A 17392-nucleotide genomic window follows, 5' to 3' on the forward strand; every position below is an offset into this window, starting at 1 on the left:
CCCAAGTAGCTGGGACTACAGGCACGCAACATGATGCCTGACTAATTTTTCTATTTTTTGTAGAGATGGGGTCTCGCTCTTGCTCTGGCTGGTCTTGAACTCCTGGCATCAAGCAGTCTGCCCCCTTGGCCTCCCAGGGTGCTAAGATTACAGGTGTGAGCCACCATTTCCAGCCTTTCCTCTATGTTTCTTAACTCTTTCATATATTCCCACTCTAAGTTGATTTCTGAATAATTACTTAAATTTTATTTTCTAGTTCACTAATTCTCTCCTCACCTGTGTCTAATCTGCAGTTAAACCTGTCCAAAATAAAGTTCGAAACTTGAGTTGTCTTTTCTAGCCCTAATTCACTAAACTGTACCACTCTCGGTTTTGCCCAGGCATAAAATTTCAGGGCCAATTTTGACTTATTTGTCTCATGTGTCATATTGGGCCAGCTGCCCCATTTTGACAATCTTTCTCACTTCTCAGTTCCTCTCTATTGTTGTCATCACAATCCAAATTCAAGGTGCCTTTTCATTTGCCTGGACTACATAACTAGTCTTTTCTGTCTCTAATTTCCCACCATGCCCCCAAACCATTCTATGCATCACAACGAAAGGTCTCTTCCACAGAAACACTTGTCATCATTTAATTCTTCTGCTCAAAAATATCCAAGGCTCTCCACTACCATGAAAATAGCTACATTAACAAAACATCCAAGGCTCCTAGGATGTGAAAATCTAGCACATCCTGTGCTTGAGCTAAATTGGACATTGCCTGACCTGAAGGTGATTTCTTCTATCTCTAATATCCTTCCTCCTGCTCTTTTACCTCTTTTTCTCCTCCCTTTTATGCATGTATAAATAGTACTCTTCCTTTAGAGCCCTGTTTAAATGCCACCCCTGTTTATGAAGCCTTCCCAGTTGCCTTAGTCAAAAGCAATCTTTCCCTTCTTTGTCCTTCTCTTACTGATATTTTTCAGTCTTTCCTATAATATTTATGCACATTCTCTCTCTTACTATAAGTTTCTTGAATGCAAAATAACATGTCATTCTTTTTTTATTCTTCTATTCCCACTGATACACACATAACACTGTAAATATTTTTGGATTAAATTCATAAAGCATCCCTCTAAAAGAAAGTATAAAGATATATCACAATTTTGTGGTTGGAAAGGGTTTAAAATATCAATTAACATGTGATATAAGACTTTGGGTAACTCGGGAAAACTACTCTGAAAATAAAACAAGTAACTAGATATAGTGTCAGTACAGGGAACTTAAAAACAGCATGCAAAGATCCACAATATTCATATTATTATTGGAAAACATGTTTACACTCCACTTACAGCATAACAGCTTATTTAACTAAACAAATTTTTTTTTTTTTTTTTTAGTATAATCTCATGTTTGCCATAAACAAAATTTTGACTAGCCTTTACTATACCTGGTTTCTCTCTCTTCATGCTGTAAAATTAGGTTGCTATAAAAATTCTCCAACGTGAGCTTGGCTACAGTCACTCTTTCTCGGGTATGGTTGCTCATAGGAAAGGTTGTTGTAGTCCCTGCCATCATTGCCATAGTAACAGAAACTGAAACAACATATAAAAGCAAATTATTCAGTAGAAAAAAACTTTCTACTTTTTATAACAAACTCTGGAAATGTTTAATTTCTACTAAGAAAGATTCTACCCTAACAGTTCACACATACAAGTCTTTCATATTATAGATTATCCAAAGCTAGGAAAGAAAGAAGAAGATGTAGTATTCCCAAGCAAGAGAAATTAATATTGTACTGGCAAAACCAGGGGTGAATTACAGTAAAGAAGTGCCAGTAGCAGTTCACACATAATACATTTATATATAAAAGGTCATGCTGAACAAGCATTCAAACAAGAAAAGGTCAATTTATTTTTTTATTGATTACTAAATAAAATCTATAAGATATTGCTAATTTATCCCTGATAAAATGTCAGTCTCCTAAGAGTTTATGTAGTTCAGTTAAATAGTAGGAAGTAGCTTCTGCCATATAAATTCTATGAAACATGAAGTGTTGTACCAAATGTGTACACAAATGCCAGTCTAAAGCAATTCTTATGGGTATATGTTTTAGGGGAAAACTACTTTTTGAAACAGGCCCCTTTGGATGGGGTCCACAACTGCTCCATTTCATTCTGAATTCTGTGTCCTTCCAGAAAATGCTATATAAACAAGGGGTAGTAGTATACTTCTCCAGAATGTGAGGTCCATTTCATTTTCAAATGAAATTCAAATGACTACAGGAATCTGGCAGGAAACACAAATGTATGAATCAAGCCAGGTAACAATAGGGAAATTTAGGGGCCTTAATTGGACAGTATATGTCTGCTTAATAGCATTCAGGTGCCAACTTTTAAAAATCACAAGGCCAAACAAAGGTCTGGTTTGAGGAAGATAATATGGACAATTAGATAAAGAGTACAGCAAAACAGTTGCTTCACAGGGGGACAGACTGAACTCTGGGGACTGATACAGGTGTGGGCAATGACTCTAAGAGACTTGCCTACTACAAGTAGGCACATCTGAACCAAAAAGACTAGAACAATTCATACATTAAAGAGGCTTTTGCTTATCTGGATGAGGATCACAACGGACCACTCCAAAGATAATCCAGCTTGCTAACAGTGACCATTCAAAGTTGCATTCTTAGCTGAAAAGTGCTCCCCCAAAACTTCCATCAACACCCAACACCCACCTTGCACATGAAGATACTGACCCCCAGATGTAGACCTGAACTGAACTAGATTCCAGGGATGACAGAATGAACCAAAATACCTTTCTTGTTCTTCAATGTCAAGCAAGTCAAGTATAGTTTGAAAGTAAACAATCTAAGTCCCAGTTCCACTGTTGTCTTACTGAGTTCACACCTCAATGTATTGCTTGGGCCTCAAACTAATTATCTCTAAAACTGAATCTGTTGTTTGACATTATAAACTTGTCCCTCTGCTGATTACTTTAAATCTTTTCATAAGAAGAAGCTGATCATGTCACTTGTCTAAAATCATCCATGGCTCCTTATTACCTACAGCAAATGAAATTAGCTTAGCAAGATCAAAAACAACTCACATATACTGAGTCTGGCCTTATCTGCTGCTCTTTCTCACCACTCACTCTTCTCCCAACATACAGGGCTCTTTCATGCCTCCAAGCCCTCACATGACCTATCCCTAAACCAGTTATACTCTCCACTATCTCTGCTTGCAGGAACCCTGCTAATCCTTTCTGGTCCAGTTGAGCTGAAGTCTTACTATGGTGATTTCTTGAACATTCTCTACTACAAGAGACATCACATTTGTCATTCTTTCATGTATGTTCTCTAACATTTGTATCGATATGTCTCAGGTACTGGTGCTTATTGCTCCATTTGCCTATCCTACTAAACTAGGAGTACCTCTCAGCAAGAACTTTCCCTGATTCATTTTTAAACATTCACCACAGCAGCATTGTATCTGACACATCATAGGCATTAATGAATAAGACAACCTATCCATTGGGAGAAGGGGGAAGAGTTGAAAGAATTAGCAAAAAGTAAAGCAGTCTATAAAGGTTGGCTAATAAGCAACTGTGGAAAAAAGACATTACTAAACCTAGGAGTCAGAAATTCAGAGACCTAATAATCCCAACCCTGTCGCTGATTATATATGGTTTTATTCAAATCACAGAACACTCTGAACTCAAGTCACTTCTCCCTCAAACAGGGATTATAATATTTGCTCTGCCTAGTTCACAGGCCTAGCCTAAGACCATCTGGGACAAAACACAGGAAATACAAAGAGCCACAATGGCTTATACAAATGTAAGAAACTATTTTAGGCACTAGTTTAATTTGTTTTTAATATGCTGTATGTTTTAATAATGAATATTATTTTTAAAAACAATGAATATGGATTAAAGACTTAAATGTAAGACCTGACACTATAGAAGTCCTAGAAGAAAACCTAGGGAAAACTCTTGGCCTACACAAAGAATTCATGAGTAAGACCTTGAAGCATAGGCAGCAAAAACAGACAAATGGGACTTAATTAAACTAAAAAGCTTCTGCGCAGCAAAATAAATAATCAACTGAGTGAACAGACAACCTCCGGATGGGAGAAAATATTTGCAAACTATGTATCCAACAGGGGATTAATATCCAGAATTTACAAAGTACTCAAACAACTCAACAAAAAACCCCACAAATAATCCTATTAAAAAATGAGCAGGCCGGGGGCGGTAGCTCACACCTGTAATCCTAGCACTCTGGGAGGCCGAGGTGGGCGGATTGCTCGAGGTCAGGAGTTCAAAACCAGCCTGAGCAAGAGTAAGACCCCGTCTCTACTATAAAAATAGAAAGAAATTAATTGGCCAACTAATATATATAGAAAAAAATGAGCCGGGCATGGTGGCGCATGCCTGTAGTCCCACCTACTCGGGAGGCTGAGGCAGGAGGATCGCTTGAGCCCAGGAGTTTGAGGTTGCTGTGAGCTAGGCTGACGCCATGGCACTCACTCTAGCCTGGGCAACAAAGCGAGACTCTGTCTCAAAAAAAAAAAAAAAAAAGAGCAAAGGACATAGGGAGACATTTTTCAAAAGAGGACATACAATGGCTGACAGGCATATGAAAAATGCTCAACATCACTAATCATCAGAGAAATGCAACTTAAAACCACACTGAGATATCATCTTACACCAGTCAGAGTAGCTATTATTAAAAAGACAAAAACAAAAGATGTTGGCAAGGATGAGAGAAAAGAGAACTCTTATACACTGTTCCCTTGATGGGAATGTAAATTAGAACCTATGGAAAACAGCATGGAGATTTCTCAAAGAACTAAAAATAGAACTACTATTCTAGCAATCCCATTTGTAGCTATCTACCCAAAGGAAAATAAATCATTGTATCAAAAAGATAACCGCACTCATATGCTATGTTATCACACTCATATCACACATGGTGTGCTATTCACAATAGCATGGACAGATTCAACCTAAGTAACCATTAGTGGATGACTGCATAAAGAATATGTGGTATATATACACAATGGAATATTACTCAGTCATAAACAATGAAATCATGTCTTTTGCAGCAACATGGATGGAACTGGAGAGGCCATTATCTTAAGTGAAACAAATCAGACACAGAAAGACTAATATCACATGTTGTCACTTATAAGTGGGAACTAAATAATATGTGCACATGGATATAGAGTGTGGAATGATAGACAATGGAGAACTCAGATGGGTGAGGAGGTGGGAAGGGATAGACAAAGATAAATTACTTAATGGGTACAATGTACATTATTTGAGTGATGGATAGCCTAAAAACCCTGACTTCACCACTACACAATCTATGAATGTAACAAAAGTTCACTTGTACTTCATAATTTATGCAAATAAACATTATTTATGCCTTTACTAGATAGCTAGCTACCTAAGGCAATGCTGCCAAACCATTTTTAGAAATAATGTTCTGTGTTTCAGGATCAGATGCAGAATGGTCAAAGAATAAAACAGGAATGGTATATAGCAAACATCTCCCAAATCATATTTGTTAATTGGGGCTTGTGGGCAAGAAAAGGAAGATGGACTGAAGTCAAGGAATTCAAGTAAATTTTAGAAACCCAGATTATATTAATACAAAGTTAAACAAATTTCTTATTGTAAGACTTCCCAGCATCTTTAATACACTAACATTCATCCTAAATCCTCAAAAGGGGATAGGTATACAACTTGCAGCAATATTTAGAGAACCTCCTTCAGCCATATAAAATTTAAGTTCATAGATACTTCTCTTCAAACACTTTTTAATAACAAATGCCTGTTGCTTTTTTCAACAAACATTTGGGGTGGGGGTGGGTTTAAAAGCTCCAACATCTAAGGATTTTGGTGCTTTCTGATTTGTGTTGCCTTTCTTCTAGCAAGTAGGTACTAATGAACAGGGAAATGTCTAGAAGATCTGTAGCCAATAGGAGAATTTTCAAAGTGGTTTGCCAGGTCCTAGAAGGAAAAAAGGTCAAGACTCTAGTTGTCCAAACTCTAGTCATCCAAAGCCTTATACATTCCTTTCAAAAAGTGAATGGTAAAAAAACAAAAAACCCTTTTATAATGCCTCTTGAAAAGAGCTCAAAGAAATAACACATTCCTACAGAGTTAACGTGGTTCATGAGAAATGCTTAAAGAAGTCAGAGGGAAAGATGTATGATGAACTCAGGGTGTGGCACTGGAGGGAGCTGACTGACCGCCAAGGGGCCTTGTAGAACAGGCTGCCCAGCTTGGTCTGCCAAGGGGCAGGGTCTGGCACCCAGCTGCCAGTGCCTCAAGGCAATCAAATTCTTGAAGCTACTTTATCCTAACAAAATTCACAAAAGACTGATATACAAGACATAATGGAAACTTATTGATTTACACAAATGAGAAACTGAGTAACAAGGAACAAATAGATACTTGCATCTTGTGGCAAATGCATTCTATCCTTATAAGCAAGCTAGATATGTAGCCTTAATTAGGATCAGAAGATGGCTTTCAGAAGATTGCTTGGTGAGCATGGCATCAAACAAAGAGAACTGTTTATTCAATTTAAATGTTTAAATATTTAATGCAGCAATAGAAGGTGGAGTCTAAAAGAAACAGACCGATGGCTATCTTGCCTAGCGCCTCTGCCCATTGGAAAGAGCTGGAAGAGGTGGCCAATATTAAGCTCTGCTGCTAACAGAGCTTGCCCAGAATGAAGCAAAATTGGGGCTAGCGGTGTGCAAAACTTTTGACACATATTACTGAGCAAAACTTTAGAGAAAATTTTAGTGACACATATAAAAGTGTTAGGGAATTCAAAACAATTCCAAACAACAAAAGTTGTCTGCATTCACAGAATAGAAACAGAGGCAGGCATAGTGACCCGTACCTGTAGTCCCAGCTCCTCCAAAGGCTAAGATAAGGTGGGAGGTTCGCTTAAGCCTAAGAGTTTGAGGCTATAGTATGCTATGCTTGCACCACCTGTGCATAGCAAGACCCTGTCTCTAAAAGAAGAGAAAAATAGTATAGAAGTAAACATGAGGTCATTTGAAATAAATATCCATCAACCTGAGGTCTTTACAAAAGAGGTGTAAGCTGGGTGTGGTGGCTCATGCCTGCAATCCTAGTGCTTTGAGAAGCTGAGGTGGGAGGATGGCTTGAGGCCAAGAATTGGAGACCAGCCTAAGCAATAGTGAGACCCCATCTCTACTAAAAATAGAAAAATTAGCCAGTGTTGTGCTGTGTGCCTGTAGTCCCAGCTAATCAGGAGACTGAGACAGGAGGATAGCTTGAGCACAGGAGTTCGAGGCTGCAGTCAACTGTGATGAGGCCACTGCACTCTAGCCTCGGTGACAGAGACAGACTATCGCAAAAAATAAATAAATAAGTAAATAGGAATAGAAGGAAAAATTTCTTCTATCACAAGAAGATATAATGGGTTTTATTTCAAAATCCAGAAGTAGATGTCAAGTAATGAAAAATCACTTTTAGACACTATATAATTTAACCATAATTACTATGTTCTTTCCATTCTAGTTACACATACATGTATGCCTTATTTAAAAACCAATCAGAGCAAATGCTATGTCTATTCATCTTTGTATTGAAAGCATTATGGCACCTGGCAAAGGGCTGAGCACCACAGGAGGCATTCTGTGAATGACAGTAACTCAACTCAAATGTAATGGACTTTAAGTTATACATGAGTTTCATATATAATAATTTCATTCAGATTAAAAAATACAGAATCATTTGCTAAATGTGTCAACCTTTAGAAACAAATCTTACTTAAGATACATTGCAGAAAAAGCCAAAAACTCTAACCCTTACTCATGATTAAATAGTATCTTTTCAGAGATTAGCTTTAAAAACAAAACAAAAAATTATTTCCTTCTCATCAGACACAAAAAGGCTTTTAAAATTTTAAATTATACAACACTAAGAAGTGATCCAATTATTACAAAGAATGATTTAGATGACTAGCACTTGTTATACTGTAAATTTATTCCTCTAATAGATTTAAAATTGTTCTTTGTCTTTTATTAAAGACCTTTCTTAACCAGAAAAAGAACAGGATACAATTTACAAGTCTAGAATTCCTGGACTGATAAAAACAACACTAGGTGCCCTTGAATTTCCTGTTCACGTGTGTTCTCTCCAGACTGCCCTATTCATTAATGGAGACACTACTAATAGTTAAGTCCAACATTCTTTAGTTTATCAAGCCTGGGGAAAGGAGATAACAAATCTGGCACTCAGGCCATCTATAAATAGATGTGGTGTCTCCAACCATTTGCCATCAAACTTCTAAAGAAGAAAAACAGAACTGCTTTACCTGACTATAAAACAAACTATTTTACTGGTGATTCCACCTTCATTTTCACATACTATATTTCAGAGGAAAGAGTATCCTTAATGCTACTACATTGCCTTGCAGCATAAAAATTCTCCTAAAATTCATCATCATTTGCAACCATAATGACCTAGGCTACAAGCCCTCACATTGGATACTATATATGCTGGGTCCCTAATGACACAGCAGTCTCCTTCCTCTTTGAGGTACAGCCCTAAGAGCAAGAAATTCACAGTCAGGAGGAGGGGATGGGTAAATTCACACCTAACGGGTACAATGCACACTATCTGGGTGATGGGCACACTTATAATTTTAACCCAAAATGTATAAAAGTAATTCATGTAACCAAAACATTTGTACCCCTATAATATTCCGAAAGAAGGGAAGGAGAGGGGAGGGGAGGGGAGGGGAGGGGGGGGGAGGAGGAGGGGAGGGGAGGGGAGGGGAGGGGAGGGGAGGGGAGGGGAGGGGAGGGGAGGGGAGGGGAGAGGACAGGAGAGGAGGGGAGAGGAGAGGAGAGGAGAGGAGAGGAGAGGAGAGGAGAGGAGAGGAGAGGAGAGGAGAGGAGAGGAGAGGAGAGGAGAGGAGAGGAGAGGAGAGGAGGAAGAAGAAAGAAAGAAAGAAAGAAAGAAAGAAAGAAAGAAAGAAAGAAAGAAAGAAAGAAAGAAAGAAAGAAAGAAAGAAAGAAAGAAAGAAAGAAAGAAAGAAAGAAAGAAAGAAAGAAAGAAAGAAAGAAAGAAAGAAAGAAAGAAAGAAAGAAAGAAAGAAAGAAAGAAAGAAAGAAAGAAAGAAAGAAAGAAAGAAAGAAAGAAAGAAAGAAAGAAAGAAAGAAAGAAAGAAAGAAAGAAAGAAATTCACAGTCAGGTGACGGTTCAAGTCCCAGAGTTAACTTTTACTAGTTGTATTATTTTCAATGAACATTTATTGCAGATGTATACTAAGTGCTAGGACTCTACGATGTACTGAGAACATGAAGATTGATAGACTAGTTCCTGCCCTTAAGGAGTTCACAATCTTATGGGGACACAAAGTAGGGTGAAATCAGTCCTTCAAGAGAAGTGTAGTCAGAGGTTTAATAGAGGAGGAGATGCCTGAACTCCTCTTGGAAGACAGGGGCTGTAGTAAGAATTACCCAGTCAGATGGACACAGCAGAGAGGAAGAGCTGCAAGGCATAAAACAGAATGACACACCTGAGTGTACAGATGGATGCAGCATATTTGGTTGAATGGCAGAAAATAAGACCTTTTTTTGCCATGTTAAAAAATTATCCTGAGCATAAATGGGAATCATTCAAGGCTTTTAATTAAGTGAATAACAGCCAATACAGAACATTTATTGAGTGTTTACGCAAGTACCAAGAACTTTTCTAAGAATGTTACATGTTTTAATGCATTTAATCCTCCTAACCAGCTCTAAAATCCTATCTGATTTGCACTTAGGGATACATTATGCCAGCACAGGGAAGATGGCCAAAAGGCTGGAAGTACAGATCAGACTAAAGGAAGTAAATCCGGTTAGGAGCCCTCAATTATGAATACTCAGGGCTTTACAAACTGCTAGCCTGCAGCCATATTTCGTTTGGCTTGTGGTGTAATTTAGAAAGTGGAAGATTTCACATAAGATTTCAAGGGGAACCAGATTTCTGGCTACCCTTGAAAAATCCAATCTGTCAACAGTGAGCTCGCATTCCTGCCTGGAAATAGACAGCTGAGGCAGAACAGCAGCGGTCTCCCGTACAAAACCGTGTCCACTGGAACACTAACTTTCTACTCTTCGCACCCAGCCTTCTTAACTCATTTTATTGCCTGCCTGCTTCCTTTACCATTGGAGATTACAGAATAACGCAGATAGTGCCGAATAATGAGGGCCCAAATTAAGACAGGAAAAGAGATGGGGGAAAAAAAGGCTCAGACACTCAACTAGAAGACTTCTGTGCTTCAGATTTGGATGAGTGGGTAAATGATGATACCATCAGTAAGGATAGAAAGTATAAGAGCAGCTAACTTGGAGAAGGAAATAAGGTTAAGGCTGATCCTTGTCTGAGTGACTTAGCCCACCGCAGGATCCACTCTAAAATGGAGAAGGCGAATGCCAGCCTGACAGGGTTGCTGAGATGCTTCGATGGCAGCAGAGCACAGATTGCCAGGGCTTGAATCCTGGCCCAGCCACTCACTAGCTATGTGATTTGAAGCACATTACTTATTTTCCCTTCTTCAGCTTCCTGCGAAATAAAGATAATAATGGCCAACCTGTGTGCAGGCTTGTTATGTTACTGTAAGACTTATGTGAATTATGAAAATGAGGGCTGGCAAAAGGACTTAGAAACAGTGCCTGGCACCGAGATATGTCAGGCATTTGATAAATCAATAAACAGAGTAAGTGAAAAATACCTTTAAAATATCCCCTAGATAATTATTAAATGGTAAATGTTCTTCTCTTCTCTGTCCAATCTTCCTGCTCATCCCTCCTGCCTTGGACTCCTAGTAAGTTAGTTTGTAAATTTAGTCTTTAATAGATATTCCCTCTCTCTCCTAGTCTTAAACCTACTTGATTTGACACATTAGATTGCTTTTAATGGACAGAGGAGAGGTATGTATCAAAAAGTATGTATCAGTTTCCACTTCAAGTAAAAAAATAAATAAAATAAAAAGGAACTCTTGGTAAAAGCCTTACTAGAAGTCAACAGGGATTTGGGGGTGGAACTCTGGGTAGAAGAAAGTGTTTCAGGGAAGAAAGAACTAACCACTTCCCTCACAAAACAGAGTGATTTTCGGGAGACAACACGGCCAATTTACTCATAACCTCTCTACTGTGTTGGGTGTTAATTGCTTTTGTTTTGTTTTTAGTTAGCATGGCCCTCTCCATTTGGTGTATGCCCAGTTCACTGGCCCAGAGGAATGAATTTCATAAACAGACACACTTGTCCTTTGCTCCTTTTGTGAGTCATAAGCTTGGTGATGATAGCACAGTGGTGCTGAAGCTAAGATTATCATTTTGATTTTCAAAATTGTTTTAGAAATAAATACTTTTCCTACTGACAGAAATATAGGCCAATGGTTGAGTTCCCAAAAGCTTATTTGGCTATAGTAATGCCGTTAATGGCTGACTACCTAAGTATGTTGATCCAAATAATTACCAAAACTACCTCTGAACTTTTTTTTTTCTAACTTGCAATGGGAAGGGAAAGTGCTTATGAACTAAATATAAACAATTAAACTAGGAGATAAATATCCCAAAGTGGCAATTTTATCTAACAACTTGCCTGTTTATAGATCTTAATGTTTAGATAAGGTATTGCCCTGTTTTTCTCAAAAATACTCAGAAAGCAGTCTATTCTTATAATATTTAGAAAATTGAATTGTTCTACTGCTATGTCACTATTTGGTGATGCATTCAATCTGTCTGCAAAAGATGTTCAGCTGAATCTATCGAGAGTCATAGTTAACTTAAAAAAATTAACTACCTCAGCTGAAATTCCAAACAACTTCAAATATTCATAATTTGGCACCTTAATGGGAAAAAAAACCAATGCCAATTTTTAGATAGCAGAGGGATCCCTAAAAGAACTTTAAATCAACTTCTATTTATCTGTGCACAAATGAACAAATACAGAAACATACTTGCCTTCATTAGTCTAAAAGAGAAAAAAAGTCACAATTTGCAAAGAAGGGGTGGAGTAGGTGTAGGGGAAGGGAGATGGGGAATGGTGGAGGGACCAAAGTGAGTATTTCAAAGTTACTTGTAAAGGAGTATTTCAAAGTTACTTGTAAAGGAGGAAATATTCAGAGGTAAAATAAAACAACAAAAACAACAACAGGGAAGAAATGTTAATTTATATATAAGTCGACATATCTTTATTTTATTCATATTTAAATATATATATGTTTACGTAAATAAATATATATGTTGATGTAAATATATATATTGACGTATCTTTTTTCATATTTAATATATAACATTCATATATCTAAAAATGTATAGAATTCATAAATACGATATTAGTAGCCTAGAAAAACTTTAGAAACTATGAGACGAAAAGAGAGAGAGAGAGATATTAGTGATCTAGAGCAGCGGTCCCTAACCTTTTAGGGGGGGGGGGTTCAGCTATAAATACAGATGAAGCTCCGCTCCTTGCCCACAGCTCACCTCCTGCTGTGCAGCCTGGTTCCTAAGTTTCATGGAGGACAATTTTCCACACAGCAGTGTGTTGGCAGCAGGCAGCAGAGCTCTGCAGCTGGACCCTAACAGGCTGCCACTGACCGATACCAGTCCGCAGAGCAGGGGTTGGGGACTGCAGATCAAGAGAATTCTGGGCCACCAGATTTAATCTATGGCTCTGAATTGAGGGTCTGGATGAATGAGATGAACAAAGATATCTAACACACCCAGAAGGATCTATCCTTCCCTTTTCCTTGCCGGCTGAGCCATGCTTCCAATCACATCCAGTAACCTACTATCATGAGTTTTCTTCTATATTTTTCACTTCTGTTACATAGAATATGGGTCAGTGAAAATTAAGACAAATTATTTTTTACATAGTGAAATTTAAAGTTTAAAATTAATGCTTTAAAATGTTAATTTTAAAGATATAAATTCAGAAATGAAAAAATAATCCTGTTCCCAAAAATAGCAAGGAGGAGGAGATGAATACATAAGAATAACCATGATTTTGGCCGGGCGCGGTGGCTCATGCCTGTAATCCTAGCACTCTGGGAGGCCCGAGGCGGGCGGATTGCTCAAGGTCAGGAGTTCAAAACCAGCCTGAGCAAGTGCAAGACCCTGTCTCTACTATAAGTAGAAAGAAATTAATTGGCCAACTAATATATATAGAAAAAAATCAGCCGGGTATGGTGGCACATGCCTGTAGTCCCAGCTACTCTGGAGAATGAGGCAGAAGGATTGCTTAAGCCCAGGAGTTTGAGGTTGCTGTGAGCTAGGCTGACGCCAAGGCACTCACTCTAGCCTGGGCAACAAAGTGAGACTCTATCTCAAAAAAATAAATAAATAAAATAAAAATAAAAATAAATAATAAAAGAATAACCTTGGTTTTAAAAAGTGTTGGCCTTTTATGAGAAAACCTAGGGAGAAAGGGAAGAATTATTATTAAATTAATGGAACTGGAACAAGTGGGTATCGACTTGGAAAAAAAAATTAAGTCAGATGTTCATTTCACTCCAAAAGGCAAAATAAATTCCAACCAGTTCAAAACGGTGAACAAAAAAAAGGAAGGAAGGAAGAAACGAAAGGAGGAAGGAAAGAAATAAAAGTAAAAAGAAAATTAACTTAAAAAAATTTTAAGATGTTGACAAAGTTCCATAAATCAAAAAACTTTATAAGAAAATACATATGAATAACTATTGGATCTTTGGAAGGGAAAGGACTATCTTAAAAAGAAATCACCACAGCCGGGAGAAGTGGCTCACGCCTATAATCCTAACACTCTGGGAGGCTGAGGTGGGTGGATTGCTAGAAGTCAGGAGTTCGAAACCAGCCTGAGCAAGAACGAGACCCCATCTCTACTATAAATAGAAAGAAATTAATTGGCCAACTAATATATATAGAAAAAATCAGCTAGGCATGGTGCGCTCTGTAGTCCCAGCTACTCGGGAAGCTGAGGCAGCAGGATTGCTTGAGCCCAGGAGTTTGAGGTTGCTGTGAGCTAGGCTGATGCCACGGCACTCACTCTAGCCTGGGCAACAAAGCAAGACTCTGTCTCAAAAAAAAAAAAAAATCACCACAATGAAAAATAGGTTTTATTATACAATAGTTTGGAATATACCTATATGTACTGTATATCAAACAAGATTAAAATATAGTAATATGGGGGAAAACACTGCAAAATCATAGTGTATTAAGTATATATAAAAGTATTGATAGGGGCCGGGCGCTGTGGCTCACGCCTGTAATCCTAGCTCTTGGGAGGCCGAGGCGGGCGGATTGCTCAAGGTCAGGAGTTCAAAACCAGCCTGAGCAAGAGCGAGACCCTGTCTCTACTATAAATAGAAAGAAATTAATTGGCCAACTGATATATATATAAAAAATTAGCCGGGCATGGTGGCGCATGCCTGTAGTCCCAGCTACCCGGGAGGCTGAGGCAGAAGGATCACTCGAGCCCAGGAGTTTGAGGTTGCTGTGAGCTAGGACGCCACGGCACTCACTCTAGCCTGGGCAACAAAGCGAGACTCTGTCTCAAAAAAAAAAAAAAAAAAAAGTATTGTTAGGGAACGGCCTCACTCAACCCCACCGAACAGAAGGAAAGAGACACTGAGGATGTGAAATCACAAGAGGAGTTTTACTGTCTGGCTAGCCAGGGTCCGAGCCCTCGAGCCCCAACGCAGTGGTCGCTCTCCTTAGGCAAGGACCCCGACCTGAATTGCGGGGTGCCTTTTATCCCCCCCCAAAGGGCCCTAGCAACGCATAAACTAATTATGCGCTGGTCATGAGCTGACCTTTGAAGTGATTAATTTTCTTTGTATCCTGCGCGATCCCTGCGCATCCCACCTCCCTTTTGCCTTTCTTCACAACCCAAGAGATAACCGGAGGTATGAGTATAAACAGATGTGTGCTGTTCGCTAATTGCCTCACCCTACTTCACACAAAGGGGGGGAAAATTTTCTTTCTTGTTGTGCCACTGAGACGCCGCCGAGGCGCCATCGAGGCGCCCCCACAGTATATATTCTAAAAATATATATTTCTCAATATATGTAAGCTCATACATAGTTTTCTTTATATTAAAGTTGTAAGGAGAAAATAAGGCCCTAATAATAAATAAATAACACTAAGTGATAATAAAAATAACTTAAAACATATGAAAATATTCAATTTTACTAGTAAATCAAAGACAGGGAAACTTTAAAATAACGCAATATGTTCTGTATATCAAAGTAACAACAATAAATGGGGAAAACACCCTCTTCCTGGGGTCCAGTCTGTCGTGAGATGCTTTTCTCATGTGCCATCTGTGCTTGTGTTAACTGGTTAACTCTTCCTAAAACAGAATATGGTAATTTATACCAAGAACCATAAAGATACTTTTTATTTTTTGACACACATCATAATTCCAACTTCAGCAATATATCCTAAGAAAATAATCAAAATTGCAGAAACGATTTATAGAGTTTAATCAAAGCATTATTTAAAATAGCAAACAACTTAAAACAAACCAAATGTTCAAAATTTAGTGAAATGATTGATAGAATGATGGCAGCATAAAAATATCATAGAAAAGAACACTGAAGAAAATTTCCCCCCAAATTTTAACATGAGAAATAATGTTCAGTAAAGCAGGCTACAAAGTTCTGTCTTCAAGTACAATATGAACTCAACTATATTAAACAGGAGAGGGATAAATTACGGTGTGGGAACAGTGTGAAATTATAGATTATTTTTATACTTTATCACTTTTTGAATTTTCCAAATTTTCCATAATGAGAAAAGAACCATTTTTATAATCATTACAAAGTATTTAAGAGTGATCCTGGGAGGGGGCTGGAGGTAGGGGCGGTAAAAGGGAATCAACTTGCACTGTTCAGCAGAAAGAGGTGGTTTTTCAGGCACCACTGTACTTGGATTTTCTCTCATGAACCAAATTCTCAGTTCTGATTTAGTGGAAGATTATGAAGAACAGCAAAAGGAGTTGGATATCATGGAACAAAACTAAAGACAAACAAGAAGATTAATGAGGGGAATTTTGAAGAAAGTTTTTCAGTCTTGTACTTCCTTTTAGCACATGACTTTAATTTCAAATATGAACTTATATCTTAATTTTCCCATTCATTCAAAATATTCAAAGCTTCCTATGTTTCTATATCACTGAAGAGCTTCAGGAGAGACATGTATTTTTCAATAGTACCAATTCATTTTACATATTTATTTTTTATTTTTGAAGACAGGGTCTTACTCTGTTGCCCAGGCTGGAGTGCAATGGTACAATCAATCATAGCTCACTGCAGTCTCAAACTCCTGAGCTCAAGCCATCCTCCGCCTGCCTTAGCGTCCTGAGTTGCTAAGACTACAGGTGCGTGTTACCACACCCTGCTAATTTCTTTTTAATTTTCTATTTGTAGAGACAGGGGTCTCACTATGTTGCCCAGATTAGTCGCGAACTCCCAGCCTCAAATGATCCTCCCACCTCAGCCTCCCAAAGTGCAGGGATTACACTCAAGAGCCACCACACCTGGCTTTATAGTTCTTAATTTTTTTTTTTTTTTTTTTTTTTGAGACAGAGTCTCACTTTGTTGTCCGGGCTAGAGTGAGTGCCGTGGCGTCAGCCTAGCTCACAGCAACCTCAAACTCCTGGGCTCGAGTGATCCTTCTGCCTCAGCCTCCCGAGTAGCTGGGACTACAGGCATGTGCCACTATGCCCGGCTAATTTTATATATATATATATATATATATATATATATATATATATATATATATATATATATCAGTTGGCCAATTAATTTCTTTCTGTTTTTTTTATAGTAGAGACGGGGTCTCGCTCTTGCTCAGGCTGGTTTTGAACTCCTGACCTTGAGCAATCCGCCCGCCTCGGCCTCCCAAGAGCTAGGATTACAGGCGTGAGCCATAGCGCCCGGCCTATAGTTCTTAATTTTAAAGTTACTAGTTTAAAGTTTGAGTTATTCTGTTTGCTGTTCCTTTTCAAATGAAAACTACCCTCTGAAAGAGATTATACTAATATAACAACTTAAGAGCCAGAAGCGGCAGTCCTTTTGGGGGTTAAAAATTAGATAAGACTAAAATTAAAACGTGATATCACCAACTTTACAATTTTAGGATCTAAGTAGCTATGAGTTACTTTTAGTTATTTTGGGTCATTTAAACTCTCCCAAGAGACTTCTGACCATCACAAGGCACCAAAGAAAACTGTTCCCAACTAAAAGCAGACATACCACGTGACTCATCAGATACAGATACTGTGTTAAATACACAGACCATCTGACTTCTACAACCATGAGAAAATCCACAAAGTATCCACTTTATTAAGATACCAGAATACAAAAAACCTGAAGGCAGGAAAAAAAT

General features: G+C 38.2%; 1 protein-coding gene across 3 annotated transcripts in view; it reads right to left on the bottom strand.

The window, feature by feature from the left end:
- STK38L (serine/threonine kinase 38 like) overlaps window positions 1-17392 on the bottom strand; it is a 74401-nt gene that overhangs the window by 19349 nt on the left and 37660 nt on the right. For all 3 annotated transcript variants that reach the window (XM_012739519.3, XM_076007547.1, XM_076007546.1), the window contains one exon: window positions 1429-1573. In XM_012739519.3, the coding sequence (XP_012594973.2) occupies window positions 1429-1562 (134 nt within the window). In that variant the 5' untranslated portion in view covers window positions 1563-1573. The remainder of the gene's footprint in view (window positions 1-1428; window positions 1574-17392) is intronic.

This window comes from Microcebus murinus, chromosome 10, assembly GCF_040939455.1.
Source record: "Microcebus murinus isolate Inina chromosome 10, M.murinus_Inina_mat1.0, whole genome shotgun sequence".
Lineage (NCBI taxonomy): Eukaryota > Metazoa > Chordata > Mammalia > Primates > Cheirogaleidae > Microcebus > Microcebus murinus.